This window comes from Galeopterus variegatus, unplaced genomic scaffold, assembly GCF_000696425.1.
Source record: "Galeopterus variegatus unplaced genomic scaffold, G_variegatus-3.0.2 Scaffold4873, whole genome shotgun sequence".
NCBI lineage: Eukaryota > Metazoa > Chordata > Mammalia > Dermoptera > Cynocephalidae > Galeopterus > Galeopterus variegatus.
In genome coordinates, this window is record NW_007730984.1 from 75,338 (window position 1) to 92,250 (window position 16,913).

Sequence of the window (16,913 nt, forward strand, 5' to 3'; positions counted from 1 at the left end):
GGAGACATTACAACTGACACCACAGAAATACAAAGAATCATTAGAGACTATTATAAACAACTGTATGACAACAAATTTGAAAGTCTAGAAGATATGAATTAGTTTGTAGACACATATAAATTACCAAGACTGAACCAAGAAGAGATAGAAAACCTGAACAGACCAATAACAAGCAAGGAGATTGAAGTGGAAATTAGCAATCTTCCAACAAAAAAAGTTCGGGTCTGGATGGTTTTATAGCAGAATTCTATCAAACTTTTAAAGAGAAGTTCATACCAATTCTCATGAAACTATTCCAAACAATTGAAACAGACAGTACTCTCCCAAACTCATTCTATGAGGCCAACATAACTCTGATACCAAAACCAGATAAAGACACAATGAAAAAAGAAAATTATAGGCCAATATCCTTAATGAATCTAGATGCTAAAATACGCAACAAAATATTAGCAATCAGAATACAACAACATATTTTAAAAAATCGTACACTATGATCAAGTGGGATTCATCCCAGGGATGCAAGGATGGTTCAACAAACAAAAGTCAATAAATGTGATACATCACATCAACAAACTTAAGGACAAAGACCATATGATTATCTCAATAGATGCTGAAATAGCATTTGACAAAATTCAACATTCTTTCATGATAAAGACTCTCAACAAATTAGGTATAGAAGGAAAGTATCTCAACATAGTAAAAGCCATTTATGACAAGCCAACCACCAGCATCATTCTGAATGGGGAAAAATTGAAGGCCTTCCCCTTAAGGACAGGAACAAGACATGATGCCTACTCTCACCACTTCTATTTAACATAGTACTGGAGGTACTAGCTAGAGCAATCAGGCAGGAGAAAGAAATAAAGGGAATCCAGACTGGAAAAGATGAAGTCAAACTTTCCCTATTTGCAGATGACATGATACTGTATATAGAAAAACCTGAAGACTCTAGTAAAAAACTCCTAGAGCTGGTTAACAACTTCAGTAATGTTGCAGGATACAAAATAAATGCCCCCAAATCATTAGCATTTATATACACAAATAATGAATTAACAGAAAGAGAAATAAAGAAAGTAAGCCTATTTACAATTGTCAAGAAAAAAATAAGATACCTAGGGATCAATTTAACGAAGGAGGTGAAAGACCTGTACAATGAGAATTACAAACCACTTCTGAAAGAAATTAAAGAAGACACAAAGAGATTGAAAGATATTCCATGCTTTTGGATTGGAAGAATTAACATTGTGAAAATGTCTGTACTACCCAAAGTGATCTACAGATTCAATGCAATGCCCATCAAAATACCAATGACATTCTTTACAGAAATGGAAAAAAAAAACAATCTTACCCTTAATATGGAAAAACAAAAGACCCCGAATAGCCAAAGCAATCCTGAGGAAAATAAACGAAGGTGGAGGCATAACTCTGCCTGACTTCAAGTCATACTACAAAGCTGTTGTAACCAAATCAGCATGGTGCTGGTATAAAAATAGACATTCAGACAAGTGGAGTAGAATAGAGAACCCAGATATCACTCCTCAGGTGTATTGTCATCGGATATTAGACAAAGGCAACAAAAATCTACACTGGGGAAAAGATTGTCTCTTTTCAAGTGGCGCTGGGAAAACTGGATATCCATATGAAGAAGAATAAAACTAGATATGCATCTCTCACCATACACTAAAATCAACTCAAAATGTACTAAAGACCTAGGTATAAGACCCAAAACTGTAAAATTACTAAGGGAAAATATAGGTGAAACACTTCAACAGTTAGGTCAGGGCACAGGATTTATGAACATGAGCCTGAAAGCACAAGCAGCAAAAGAAAAAATAAATAAATGGGACTATATCAAACTAAAAAACTTCTGCACAGCAAAGGAAACAATCAACAGAGTGAAATGACAACCTACAGAGTGCAAGAAAATTTTTGGTAACTGTGCATCTGACAAGGGACTAATATCCAGAACATACACAGAACTCAAGCAATTATACAATAAAAAACAAATGACCCAATTAAAAAATGGGCAAAGGAACTGAACAGACATTTTTCAAAGGAAGACATACAAATGGCCAACAGATACATGAAAAAATGCTCAACACCACTAGTCATCAGGGAAATGCAAACTAAAACCACATTGAGATATCATCTTTCCCCAGTTAGCTTGGCTATAATAAAAAAGATGGTGAATAACAAATGCTGGGAAGGGTGTGGAGAGAAGGGAACGCTCCTGTACTGTTGGTGGGACTGTAAGTTAGTATGACCACTATGGAAAATAATATGGAGGCTTCTCAAACAACTACAGATAGATCTTCCATATGGTCCAGCAATGCCACTGCTGGGTATATACCCAGAGGAATGGAAATCATCATGTTGAAGTGATACCTGCACTCCCATGTTCATCGCAGTTCTGTTTACAGTAGCCAAGATATGGAACCAACCTAAATGTCCATCAGTGTACAATTAGATAAGAAAACTGTGGTACGTATGCACCATGGAATACTACTCTGCCATAAAAAAGAATGAAATTCTCCCATTTGTAACAACATGAATGAGCCTGGAGAAACTTATGTCAAGTGAAATAAGCAAAGCAGAGAGGGATAAATACCTCATGTCCTCACGCATAAGTGAGAGCTAAGAGAGTAAGAAGGAAGGAAAGAAAAACCACAGTAGTGTGTTGGACTTGCAGAGGGAGAGAACATACCTAGGGATACAAAGCGGAGTGGGGGTATGGGGGAGGGGAGGGAGGTTGGGGATAATTGGGCACGAGTGGGGACAATCAGCTTTTTAAATAAATATTCATAACCAAGAAAAAAAACCCAAATTGACATAGGGCTATATATAGACTTTATTTATCCACTTAGTATGAAAATGCATGATTCCCCACAAGAAATATTAATGTTTTTGATTACAGAGTGCTGTCCTGGACCCATTGAGGCCATAATACAATATATGGTATATGCTCTGTATTACCTTTTTAAAATCTGAAAAATTCTTAATTCTAAAATTGATCTGGTCCCTAGCATTTCAGATGAGGGTTTTCAGACCTATATAATATTTTCCCCGATATACATAATTGCATGTACAGTAATGATGAAGCACATTTAAAAAATCATTTTGTACAGGGGGAAAAAAAGCAGGAAGGAAACATTCTAGTGGTAACTGGGTGGTGAGATTGCAAGTGACATTCCTCCCCACCCCCAGCTTTCCAAATTTTCTAAAATTAGTGTGTACATTCCTTAAGGGATAAAGATACTATTACAATGTGTTTTTTATTAGAGAGGAATCTGTTACCAATGCCATCCATACCTGTCTGATCATGCAATGCAGCAGTCCCCTCATCAGCTTCACTACACTCTGCAGAAATAAATGGAAATAAGACTGTTATAAACATCCCTAGATGCAGGAACAATTACTCAGCAACTGCGGTTGGTACATGACCTTTTGAGAACATGTAACTCTATCCTGGGTTCCTACTTAGACAGGATTTACTTTATAGGTACACAGAAGGGCAGATTACAGCTAAAAGTGGAATCGAAAACTACAGTTTGTGATTCATTCAAGTCAGAAAAATAAGTTTGACCAATGTCTCCCCATCTCCCTCTCCTCCTAACAGTCAAAGGATAGATAATTACAATTAGATAAGAGGTATGAGTTCAAGAGATCAGCATGGTGACTATAGTTAATGACGATATATTGTATTTTTGAAAAATGCTAAGAGTGGATGTTAAGGGTTCTCACCAAAAAGTGATAACAATGTGTGGTAAGACATTTATTAATTAGCTAGATTTAACTGTTCCACAATGTATATATACTTCAAAACATCATGTTATACACAATAAATTCATACATTTTTATCTGTCAATTTTAAAAATAAATAAATAAAAAGATTTAAGAGAATGCCCCCCCACCCTGCCCAATAACCAAAGCTTTGACAAGTTTATGTAAAAATAAGTCAACCATCCTATCAGAGAACATACTACCTGGAGGAAGGGGGCAAGTCAGCTCAAAAATCATAAGGCTCTGAGGATATTCTAAAATACATCCTATGGCTTAGAAAGCCTCCACTACAACATCACTTTTATTTTTTCTAAACTAGCCAAGACTTATCTTCAAGAGTCCATAAAATATTTGTCTGGACATTTTCTCTAAAGAATAAAGTGAATTTCAATCCAGAATAAGTGTAAAGGGAAATTGTTAGTATGACTCAAACCCTCTCTTCATGAAAAAAAGTCACAAGCTTCTTAAGTCTCAAGTCCTCACTGTTTCTCTTACTAGGGCTGTACAATTTCTAAAGTAGTTTTTTTTCAAATCTTAACACCCCAAAATTCTGATCACCAACTCTATACTACATGACACTACAAGGGCCCATCAGCAGTGGCATGGGTAAGCAATATGTTTTGGAAGAACGTAGCACTGAACAGCTTCTCCATTTCCCTGAGAAGCTTTCTGTTTAGCAGTCCAGAAGAAATCCAACCAGGCTGCCCCAGGGAATGCTGTCTCAGAGGTGGTTTCAGGACACCTCTGAAAACTAATCTACTTGGGAGCCACATCATTCTGTTATTTCTCCAAAACATATTCAAGTAGGACTACAAGCAATAGGCATGATAAGGATAAGTACATTTTAATGTATGCTCCTACTCTTTATGAAGCCTTTTATTTAGGGTAAAATAAAAATTGTTTTCTTGGGAGAGTCTTCTTTCTTAAGTAATTCTGGTTTACAAATGATCCCCTCCCTTTACAAATCAAAGGAAGAAATACATAAAAGAGAAAGACCAGGCGGTGTGTAACCTTGCCACATTCTAAAGCCTGAAGCATTTATTATAAAGTAATGAAACTGACTGTAACCCCTACAAGAAAATCTCTATCATTACTTTGACCCTAATGAAAGAGACCATCCCTTTAATATACCCTGTTACAGAAAGTATTTCACACAGTTTCCTCTGTGGAGAGACTTTATTAAATTCTGATACATGTCACCACATACTCAAAGCTTTCCACCTCATTCTGTCTTTTCTAACATTCAATGAATTAGCGTGGGAAGCAGAGGCAGGGGTTTGAACAGCCTTTTTAAATCAGTGGCCCAAAGGAACTCTTTTAAAAACAAACAAACAAACAAACAAACAAACAAACAAACAAAAAATACCCCCAACACATTAAGAGCCTCTAATCAACCAGTATGAGACTCAACTTTTATAACATCCTGTAAGAAGCAAGCATCCTGTGCTCACTTCACTGTCTTCTTTTCTATTGTACTACCTTAGCCACTTTGTCTCTTGCCAACACATCAACCCTCTACCATCTAGCCTTGCTACTCCCATCTAAATTTTCTTTAACTTAAGCAGCAAAGATGGGGAATCATGGATCTAGTGGAGCATTCCTGATTACCATGTACTCTTATCCTCCTGGAATGGCCATTATCAGCCATTTCTGTCCTCAAGTTCTAACTTCCAAGTCAGGATAAAATGAATAGAAAGCACGGGGAGGTAGAAATGATAGGAGGTATCTGTACTTTGTGTTGCTCCAAACTGGCTGTTTTCTGATTCAGAGCACTAGATGGCATTAATGATACATGCATATGTGTACACCAAGGCTTTTACCCCCACTCAGTGACACTCCCTCTTACCTACTCTTTTTGAGGAAATGGATCTATGTATTCGTGAACTGACTATATAAGAAAATGTAACTGTATACAACCATATCTGTGTAAGTATTAATCTCTCTCTTTCTCTCTCCCTTTCTCTTTCCAGGTATATGTACAATGAGATATTTATTGAATCTCTACTAAGTTTTGTGGAGCACAACGACAAGGGAGATGTGACAGATATTTTAAACTATACTACAACACAGTCTATCCAGCAATTCATAATTATCCTTTAAAACTCAACTCCTCTGTGAAGCCTTCCTCTCCTTGTTCAAGGGAAGCTTAGACATTCTTACCTCTGTGTGTTCCCACAGAACTTAGTGCTTATCTTCAATAGATACAGTACCTACAGGAGCTATCTTAATGTATTGTAACTATTCGCTTATATATAGTCTCCCCTATCAGACTATGAATTTCTTGAGAAAAGGGGAAAGAAACCAGGTTCAGAAAAAGAACCTTAAGTCAATAGACTAAGCAGATTTTATTTAAAAAAATAAACTCATTTATGCAAGTAATTCTCAAATGGCTTACCAAAAACATCATATATGTATTTGCGTGTGTATGTGTATGTAGGGGAGTGTGCAAATGTGCCAAAATGTTAACAACTAGTGAATTGAGATAAAGAGCATATGCAAATATGTTCATTTGACTATTCTTGCAACTTTTCCATAAGTTTGAAATTTTCCACAAGTTAAGAGCTACATATAAGCATTTTGTCCCATTTTCTTTTTATATCTATTACACGGCTTGACACATGACAATTACACAAAGTCTGTTAAATGAAAAAGAAATATGTTGAATGGCACTGACCATGAGTGATCTAGAAATTCCAAGAAAGGAGCCCTGAGAAAGAAGTGATCATTGTATAATTGAGTGGTCTGTGAGGACAGGGACCATAGAAAAAGTGGGATTGGTGCTAGGCTTTCAAAGGAGTATATTATTTCAGACTAGAAGAGAACAGGCATGTAAAAGAAACAGCCTGTGAAAAGATTTGGAGGTGGCAATGTCCATGGCTTCCATGGATGCAAAAATCCAAACAAGACTGAGTCTGATGTCATAAGACCCAGGTTATAATCATGGCACCACCAAATTCTAGCTTCATTTCTATGCTTCAATCTTTCACTAGTAAATTGGTGAGAATAGTATCTAATTCACAGGGTATTGTGAGAATAAGATACTGGCAATTATGGGAAAGTGTGCTGTAAAATGAAAAGTATTTATACAAATGTTAAGTATTTTTATTAAGGGATTATTAGAGGAGTAATGAAGACACCAATCTGGCTGGAACTCGAAGTATAATGGAGAGCATCGGTGTGATATAATATTGAAAATGGAGGCTAGGACCAAACCATAGAGAGCCTTGACTATCAATCCAAAATGCTTGGACTTTACTTGTAGAGAAATGAGGGCCACAGAAAGATTGTTGAGGATGAAAATGACATAACTGTGATTTCATAACAGTGTAAGGTGATAAGTGGTTAGACTAGGGTCGAGGCAGAAGGGAAGAGAAAGGAGGGGATGAATTCAAGAGAAATTATATCAACAGACTTTGGCCTGCATGTATCAAAAGGCAAGAGGGACAAGTCAAAAATCACCCTAAGGGCAGCTCTCTAAGTGCTGTTTTTTAGAATACTAGTCCAAGAAATTCTAGAAAGGCTGTAAAATTCACTCCCATCTTAAAATCAAAATGCACATTAGCACATCAAAGGCTTTGACAAATTATGGAGTAAAAAAACCTACTGTTTAATGTAACCCCAAACTTAGTTGGCCTAGTGTTCCACGAAACACACTATGGGCAATACTCCAAGTAATGTTGCCTGGGTGATTGGTAGAATGAGGACACCAGTAAAAGAAAAAAGAATGTTTGGTGAATTGCTGTTGCTTGGTAGTTTATTTTGTTTGTTTTTAGTTGGGAAGGTGGGGGTTCAGACACATTGAGTTTGAGGAGCCACAGGATATGCAGGCGAAACTGATGAACAGACTAAACCAGGGTTTGAAATTGAAGGGAAGTCAGAGTTAAAGATGAAGTTTTGGAAGTCATTCTCACGAAGGTAAAAAGTCATGAGAAAAGATGAGAGAATACACAAAGAGAACAAAACCGAGGAAGAAGTGAACTGGAGGCAGCCAAAGATATATCTCTGTTTGCATGCCTACTTATTTTTTAGGGGTATGAGACTATACTTGTGTGCCTAAGACTAAAAAGTATTTGTGAAAACATTTATGTGCATAATTGTATTCTCAATCTAGGATATTATAGTTACCTAAACCCTTGTCCCCTTTTTATGCAGAATTTTCTTCAGTTGTCTCACATTACTTCAGTGAGAGAAACCAAGGTGAGAATTGGAAGGAAGGATAGAAATGATGAATGATCAATGTTTTGGGAAAATCCACACAGTAATGGAAAATTGACAGTAGGTGGGAATTTAACTTATGGATTTATTGGATTTTTTTTTTTTTTTAAAATACTGATGCCCCTGGGCTTCATTTTCAGAGGTTCTTATTTTAATTGTTCTAAGTGCAGTCCAGTAGCGGTATTTCTTAAAAGCTTCCCAAGTGATTCCAATTGACAGCCAGAGTTTAGAACCACTCATCTAGATCAGGGAATAATCCAGCCCACAGCTATTTTTGTAAGTTGGAACATAATCATGCTCATTGTTTATATATTGTCGCTGGCTGCATTTGTGCAACAACCACAGAGATTAGTAGTTGGGCAGAGACTACACGTGACCTACAACACCAAAAATATGTGCTATCTGGCCCTTTACAGAGATGGTTTTCTGATGCCTGGTTTGGATTAATGCTAAATCAGGGTTGAAAAAAATTTAACAAGACCTAATAGTAAAATCTCTTTTAATTCATAATGCAAATTCATTGAAATTTTAGAATTCCCACAGAAACTTCTCTTTTTTAAAGATGTTTCCTATTGCCATAATGTTTTATTTATTTATTTATTTATTTATTTATTTATTTATTTTTGTATTTTCATAACATTTTATTTACATGTTTTAATTAATAATGAGTAATCATAATAATAAACAGCATATTAGTTTTCTATGATAGGGTTATACTAAAAGTTTCAGAGGTTTGCTATAAAAAAGCAATATAATAATAAATACACATTTATTATTATCATAAACCAACATATTGTAATAAGATTATGTATTTCAATAACACGTACACATGATTTCTACCTGATAAACACATATAACAATGGAAAACATGAAAAGACATTAATTAAAAAGCATTAATACAAAATAAAAACCATTTTAAAAATTGAAATATAATGCTACAAATATTTAGTATTTAGATTATCATTTGTTTTGTTTTGTTTTTTTCTATTTTTTCCTTTTCTTCTTTATTGAATCATAATTGATTATACATATTTTGGGGGTTCAATGTTGACATATGTTGATCAAATCAATATTAGTAGCATGTATATTGCTACAAATTGTACTTATTCTTTATGTCCCTTGTCCAATAATGTTTTAAAACATTCCAAAGTTATCATTGAGGTGGTATGAAAAATACTTTTGGGCTTTGTGAAAAATTATTTAATGGAACATTAAAATTTTAGAATGGGCAATTCAATGTTTCCCTATTTTTTCCCCGTTTCTCTGTTAAATCCTTTCTATCTGGGGCAAATAAGGAAAAATGTCAACTTTGCAGATTGGTTAGTCAACAGGGAGACAACAAATTTCTTCTAGTGGTATTGAAAAAAATTGGTCAAAATTATACCAGGTATGGAATTCCAGTTCTACTGATATTAATTTCTAGCAAAATAAACAACCAAACAAAATACCGAGATCAAAATAGCAAAACATTGAGTAGGATGGAGGAATCGGGCAGGGGGCAAGATGATAGGTGATTTTTTAACACTCCTCTATATTTTCCAAATAGTTCTTATTTCTATAAAAGTCATAAAATATTGATCTGTACTTCCTGGACTAGAGCAAAAACTCAAAAAAACCTTTTTTTGGTGGACCTATGTATCTCTCAATAATGGCTGCTGTTGCTGGTAAGACTTTCCCACTGCCAAGAACTGTAACCCCCAATAAGTTGGTACTCTTAAAAGTAACCAAATCTCAATATTCTGATACTGGAGCTCAGATTGCCTAAATTTAAGGGAGACCACTGGAGAAAATGGCTGGTATAGAGAGAATCTTTCCCGCTGATGGAAAAGAATTCATATAATCTTACAACTGACAGCACGGTACTCCAATGTTAAAAGTCCCATGAAGACCAGAATATTGCTTTCTTAGTTGTTCAAGACGATGCAGTTCCCAGTGTGTCTAAACAGTTCTATAAAGGATGGTGTTTACTGAGGGGTCTTAAAAGTTGGCTTAAAGGCATCTTCTGGCTCTGACCTCATTTTACCCAGGACAAAAAAGCAACAGGCCTGAAAGAGTGGCCACGGCTATAAACATCAGCAAATAAACAGTCTTTACTGTGTCTAGTTTGGAAGATCTGCTGATTTGTGTCAGTTACCCTCATACAAATACCACCAATCATTTTTTTAAAATGAAGGAAAACAGTAGATAGCTGCCCCCAAACATTTTCCTCAATGAGAATAAATACAGTGGAGACTGCAAGATCATTTACTTAGAAAAAGGATTATAAATTTTAGGAAAGATCTCAGGATAGGATTTTCCGCTGTAATGGAACAGACTGTCCTCTCCCCCTGAGTCAGCAAGTTTCAAGTTTCCACTGCAAAAAATCCAACTTCAGTACAATAAAAGAAAGCTTTTTGGAATGTAACTTGAGGAAGGTGAAGAATGAGGAGAAAAGGTAAAATACAGTTCTCTTAGCTCTTGTGAGTTACGTCTCCTTCAGTTCCTGCTCCTGCCCCTCACCCACCACCACCACCACCACCACCACCACCACCACCACCACCACCACCACCACCACCACCACCACCACCACCACCACCACCACCACCACCACCACCACCACCACCACCACCACCACCACCACCACCACCACCACCACCACCACCACCACCACCACCACCACCACCACCACCACCACCACCACCACCACCACCACCACCACCACCACCACCACCACCACCACCACCACCACCACCACCACCACCACCACCACCACCACCACCACCACCACCACCACCACCACCACCACCACCACCACCACCACCACCACCACCACCACCACCACCACCACCACCACCACCACCACCACCACCACCACCACCACCACCACCACCACCACCACCACCACCACCACCCACAGCTGCAGATCTCTTCGTATTTTCATTCTGAATACCTGCTCTAGTTCATATGCTTTTGCCTTATCCTCATCCCGGTCTGCATTCTTCCGATAGGCCAGGCCCAAACCCCACACAGCCAAGATGCTATACACATTATCTCGGACCCAGGCATCTTTCTGATCATAGCTGGCTGGAAGCAAGCCGGTCACTGGATTCTGCAAGGTGAAGAAAAAAAGGACAGTCAGGTAACCACAGGGTGTTTAAATATTAGGAAACAGAATCTACCGAATGGATTTCTTAGAGACTTTGGTCTTCTACTTCCGCACTTTTGAGTTTTATAACCTCCTCTTCTTCTGACCAATTGCAGGCAAATGCTATCTTCCCTCACCCTAGCTTTAAGCATAATTGACAAATAAAAATTGTATATATTTAAGGTGTACAACGTGATGATTTGACATACATATTCATTGTGAAATGAATACCACAGTCAAGTTAATTAACACATCCACCATTTTACATAGTTACCTTTTTTGTGTGTGGTGAGAGCACTTAAGATCTACTCTTTTAGCAAATTTCAAGTATATTTATTTCAAGTACATTTATATTCAAGTATTATTAACTACAGTCCCCATGCTGCTGTACATTGGATCTCCAGAACTTATGCATCTTACAACAGAAAGTTTGTACTCTTTGCAAATGCTATCTTGAATAGGGAGAAAGAGCTCGCTGAAGTCTCACAAGTCTGAAATGCGGGTATTATTAAAATAAAGGCATTATTTAAGGTGTTATTAAGTGCATTATTAAAGAGTATTATTAAAATAAAGGCATTATTTAAGGTATTATTAAAAGAAAGTTTTAACTTTCCAACTAGAAAGAGTGAACTATCAACTAAAAATCAGTAATAAAGGTGTAGAAAAAACAGAAATAATACAGTATATACAAAGTGTCTCTGACCTTCACAAGTCTAGTCTTAAAATGGCTACATGTTCCTCTAGCTTTTTTCTTTGGGGGAAAGGGAAAGGAGATGACACTCAAACACGGGGAAGTAGAGGTGTCAATAAACAAGCATCAGTACATCTTGCAGCTGTGCCCTGGAACCCAGCTGTGGCTTGGGGGACAGTGGGGGAGGGGGCTCTGAAGCCCTGACTCTGTGACCAGTGGCTAACGGCTAACACACACCCACACACACACCCACCCACCCACCCACACACACACAGACACACACACGTTCACCCAGGATTTCTGTCGAGGCTCTGACACTCCACATCCTCAGTGATTACAGGAGACACCGCTACACTTACCTGATGGCACAGGATGGTCTGATGCACTAGCCGAGCATAGCCATCCAGACGGACCCCTGAGTTACTCCGGCTCCTCATCACGGCACGTTTCTATCTTCCCAGATAAAGAGCCCTGGCTTCAGCAGGGTCCGTCGGTCCCTAAGGAACTAGGCTCCAACTCAGCTGCACACTCGCTGTGGGAAGCTGGAGTGCCAGGCCGTGCAGAGCCCTCCAGCCGCTCGCGCCTGGGGCGGGCGGTCCCGTGCAGTGCTCCCGGCTCCAGCGACCTTCAGGGCCGCCCTCCCCCCTCCCCAGCGCGGGCCTCCCGCGGTCTAGGGCCCGGTCGCACGGGCCCCGTCGCCGCTCGCTACCACCCTTAGTCCTGTCCTGCCTCCGCGTATGGCTCCTGCACCCTCCGCTGAACTCTCGGAGACCTCCTGGACCCAGTGCCTACAGCTGGGTCGCCGACAGCAGGTCACCGGCCGCGACACTGCCTCCACCTTGCAGTAGACGCTAGCGGGAGGCGGGGCGAGCTCGGCGGGTCCTGGCAGCTGCGCGCTGCGCCGCGGCGACTCGCCCGCCTGCCCCGGGGCCGAGAATGTGTCATCGTAGGCAATGTGCTTGCAGAGGTTTATTTTCGAAACACCTCCAGTGACTATTCAGTTTTTCACACTTGCTGTGCATGCAGGATGTTAAGGAGGCCATTTTTTCTTTCTTCTATTCCACTAGTTTTAGGAACCTATGGTAACTTCAAAACTGAAAGGAAAGATACGTTTGCGTTCCAGGTCTAACGAACTGGATTTCTTGGTCTTTATTATATTTTAGATTTTGACTAAAAACTCGGATTAAACTTCTCACACACCCTAGGGTACGCTATTCCTTAGCAACTGGCGAGTCGGCAGGAATGGGAAGGAAGGGGCAGCAGTGCGCTTTGAAGAAAAGGGTGCCCCAGGCGGGGAACTGGCCCGGGAGGGAGCAGCGCCTGAGGGCGGACTTGGCAGGACTCGAGCTGGAAGAGATCATAGCTTTGGAAGGCTCCCTCGTGCGCACGTAGGTCACAAGACTGAGGCAACAAGGAGTCAGCTGAAAATAAAAGGGGAAAGGGAGGCTGGAAAAGAAATCTGCAGGCAACCCGCGGGACAGCCTGGCCCCAGTGCCTTTGCTCCCTCCATCTGCTGCCCGCGACCCCCCACGCCACGCCTCGCTCTCTTTTTATCCAAATCCTGTACGCCTCTCAAGGCTCAGCTTAAGTACCACCTGCTCTCTGAATCGCGGGAGAATTAGATCGATTGACCTTTCAAGTCTTCCAACTCCAAGAATCTATCTATGCCTTCCCTAGCCACCTCACCCAAGCCACAGTGACTTTGCGTCTTCGTTTATCTTTTCATTTCTCTAAATTTCGTCTCTCCTCATAAGCTCCCTCTGTTCCACTAGCAGCACCACTCCCTCTCCCCACTGTCCAATTTAGCGTAGAGCCAGGCACCTAGGAGGTGACTAGCAAATATTTGGTAATGATGATGATGAAGGAGGGAATGCTCAAGAACTCAGATCTGGGACTTTCAGGTTCAACACCCAGTTATTGATACAGTTAGGTACAGTGATGCACTTAAAATTCTCAAGCAAATAACTTTCCATTGCAGTTACTAGCTACACAAATGCCATGACTGGCATGTAATAATCCACTTCAAGGCCTAGGTGCACAGGGGGAGAAAAAGTCTTTCCAGGGAAAGTGATCTTATTTTGGAGGAAAGGACAGGGTCGTTCCTGCTCTGCCCCTAACTCCCTGACATCTTCCCCTCAGCCTGTAGCCTCAGAAGCCTCTTCCCTGTCCCCTTCAAGCTACTGCCCTCTTTTTCTTCACCCCACCATCATTTAAACATGTTTACAAAATATTAAAGTAATACATGCTCACTAAAGAAAACTTGGAAAGTATAAAAAATAAAGCAAAGAAAATATTAAAATTACCCCTAATTCCTTCACACAATTACCTGTTAATATTTTAACTTATTTTTCTAGTCTTTTTATTCCTTCTGCACAGACCTCCCCATCGCCTGCCTCAAGTTGTTTGGAAGTATGGCTAGATTAGGTATGCAAGAGGTGGGGTGTCACTAAGAAAGGTAGCTGGCTGGCTGTCAAGAGGCCTTGCTGGTTGGCATTGCCTTGGTGCTTTCAACTTCAGTCCAGGTAGGCCTTCAGTCTTGCAGTCTCAGAAACTTGATCTCTGTCCCAGAACTGGTCAGACTCAAGAGGCTGATTCATACTGATTACCTTAAAGGAAGAGCCCATTGTATGAAAACCAGGATGCTGGCTGATAATGAGAGATAGAACTGTGACACAGTTTGTATTGACCTGACCACCACATTCCCTCCCTGAATAATGTGTATGCCTCACTATGTTTCAGGGGCTATTTTGTTTTCTATAATAACCCTATGTATTACTCCGTTTCTGTTGCTTATAACAAAATACCTGAAACTGAGTGATTTATAAAGAAAACAAAATTTATTGCTTACAGTTCCTGAGGCTGGGAAGTCCAAAGTCCATCTGGTGGTGGCGACAGTGACACAGGGGTCTTGCATTGCAAGGTGGTACAAGCAGAGAGAGCAAGAGAGAGAGAAAGACAGACTCTCCTCTTTGTTTAAAGCCCTCAGAACTATGTCTCTGACCACCACTTTTAATCCATTCACTACTGCATGGTCCTACAATCCAATCACCTCTTCAAGGCTCTACCTTTCAATTACCATAATAGGACTTCCCACCCTCTTAACTGTCATGGTGGGTGCTAAATTTCTAATATATAAGACGTGGGGGACACAATTCAAGCTTTGATAAGTTTTGGAGGGACATAATTCAATCCACTACAGCCTATTAAGTAGATAGTATTATTAACCTCATTTTTTAAAAAAAGATGACCAGTAAGGGGATCTCAACCCTTGGCTTGGTGTTGTTAGCACCACGCTCAGCCAGTGAGCCAACCGGCCATCTCTATATAGAATCCAAACCCGTGGCCTTGGTGTTATCAGCATCACACTCTCCCGAGTGAGGCACGGGGTGGCCCTATTAACCTCACTTTTCTAATTCTTTTTAAAGGTATTGATCTCTTTGTAAATTTTCTCCTTCAAATCCTGGATATTTTTTTCTTGTTTCATTGTGTTCTCTAATTGATTATTCTCTTATCTCTTTAAGTTTTCTTAAGATCAGTGCTTGGAATTCCTTTTTAGACATTCCACTTTATGGGGTCTGGTACTTGAGAATTACCATATTCCTTCAGTGGTGTCATATCTTCTTGTTTATTTGTAGTCCTAGTATTTTTTTGTTGATGTTTGGTCATCTGGTAGGGTGCTTGTTTCTTCTATTACTCTGGAGTGGGCTATGAGGGGAAAGACTTCCTTTCCTATTTGTAGGCTCTGCTGGTAACTCTTGTGTATCAGTGCAGTTGAGTGTGTGGTGGGCTACCCCAGCATCCCCTTGGGTGGTGGGTGGGCCTCTCTAGGGCTTGGGCCTTCAGTAATTCTTTACAGTTCTGGAGGTTGGGAAGTCCAAGTTTGAGAATTCTGCACCTTGTGAGGGCCTTCTTGATGGTCGTTGGTAGGCCTCAGTTGCTTGCTTGTTGTTGGCTGGAGGCTTCAGTTACTTGCCACATGAGCTTCTCCATAGGGCTGCTGACAACCTCTATTAACCTCATTTTAGAGATGGAGAAACTAAGGCACAAAAAGATTATGTAACTGATGAGTCTGCTCTGTCCATGTTGGCTTTACTGACTCTCCCTTATCTATACCTTCTTTCTTTAGACATGTCAAAATTGTCAATCAAATTATGTGAAATCTTGTCAGTCTGGAAGCCGCTATATTTCTTGAAGGTGATTTTTCTATTTGACTTATTGTACCTTTATTTTATAATTACCTCTCAAATAAATTTTTATTTCCAAGTTCTTGGAAACATTTTATTGTTGCTCCCTTAAATTACCCAGAAGTTTTAATTATACTAATTTTTAAAACTCCAAGAATTTTGAAACTCGATATTCCATAAGTATTTCTCATGGTATTAACATATTAACATAACTATTAAAGTATTGACATAACATAACATGTTATGTTAATGTCTGCATTAATCTTCCCTCTAGTAGGTGTCCAAAAGTTTGCTTACCTATTCTCTTATTATTAATAATAATTCTTTTTTATTAAATTTCTTTTTCTTTTTTTTTTTTTCCTTTTTTGTCTTTTTTCATGTCTGGCAATGGATCGCAACCCTCAGTGTCGTGCCCATACCGGACCAGGACCAGCAACGGGATGGCAACCCTCAGTGTTGCGCCCGCACCTCGCTCAGCCAGTGAGCGGGAACCGGTCTGTATGTGGGATCCGAACCCTCGGTGGGAGCGCCGCCGCGCTCCCAAGCAGCGCACTGTAGCAGTGCGCCACTGGGCCGGCCCAAATTTCTTGAAAAAATATAATCCATACACTATCTCCTTTCCATTATTTCCTATTTACTCTCCTTAAATTTTTTTAAAAAATTATGCAAATAGTATATAAATACATTCTCCATGAAAAAAAGTTAAAATATTACAGATAAGTTTAAAGTTCCCTAAGTCTATCACCTCTTATCACAGTCTCCTATATCCCCCTTCCCAAAGATAACTACTGTTATCAGATTGGTTTGTATACTTTCAGATTTTTTTCTATGGATTTACTTATATATGTGTAGAAATGCATACAAAATATATAGTGTTGTTTTCTGTGTATTTTAAAAATGTAAACAGTAATATCCCATG

At 39.4% G+C, this 16,913-nt stretch overlaps 1 protein-coding gene across 1 annotated transcript in view; it reads right to left on the reverse strand.

The window, feature by feature from the left end:
- The window catches only part of LOC103603934 (phosphorylase b kinase regulatory subunit alpha, skeletal muscle isoform), a gene marked incomplete at its 3' end in the record, with an annotated part of 86,163 nt that extends 73,757 nt beyond the window's left edge, over nucleotides 1–12,406 (reverse strand). Inside the window, exons 1-3 of the mRNA XM_008588520.1 lie at nucleotides 12,170–12,406; nucleotides 10,925–11,083; nucleotides 3,310–3,357 (exon numbers count right to left, since the gene is read on the reverse strand). Coding sequence (XP_008586742.1) covers nucleotides 3,310–3,357; nucleotides 10,925–11,083; nucleotides 12,170–12,247 — 285 coding nt within the window. The remainder of the gene's footprint in view (nucleotides 1–3,309; nucleotides 3,358–10,924; nucleotides 11,084–12,169) is intronic.
- Between the last annotated feature and the right edge of the window lie 4,507 nt (nucleotides 12,407–16,913).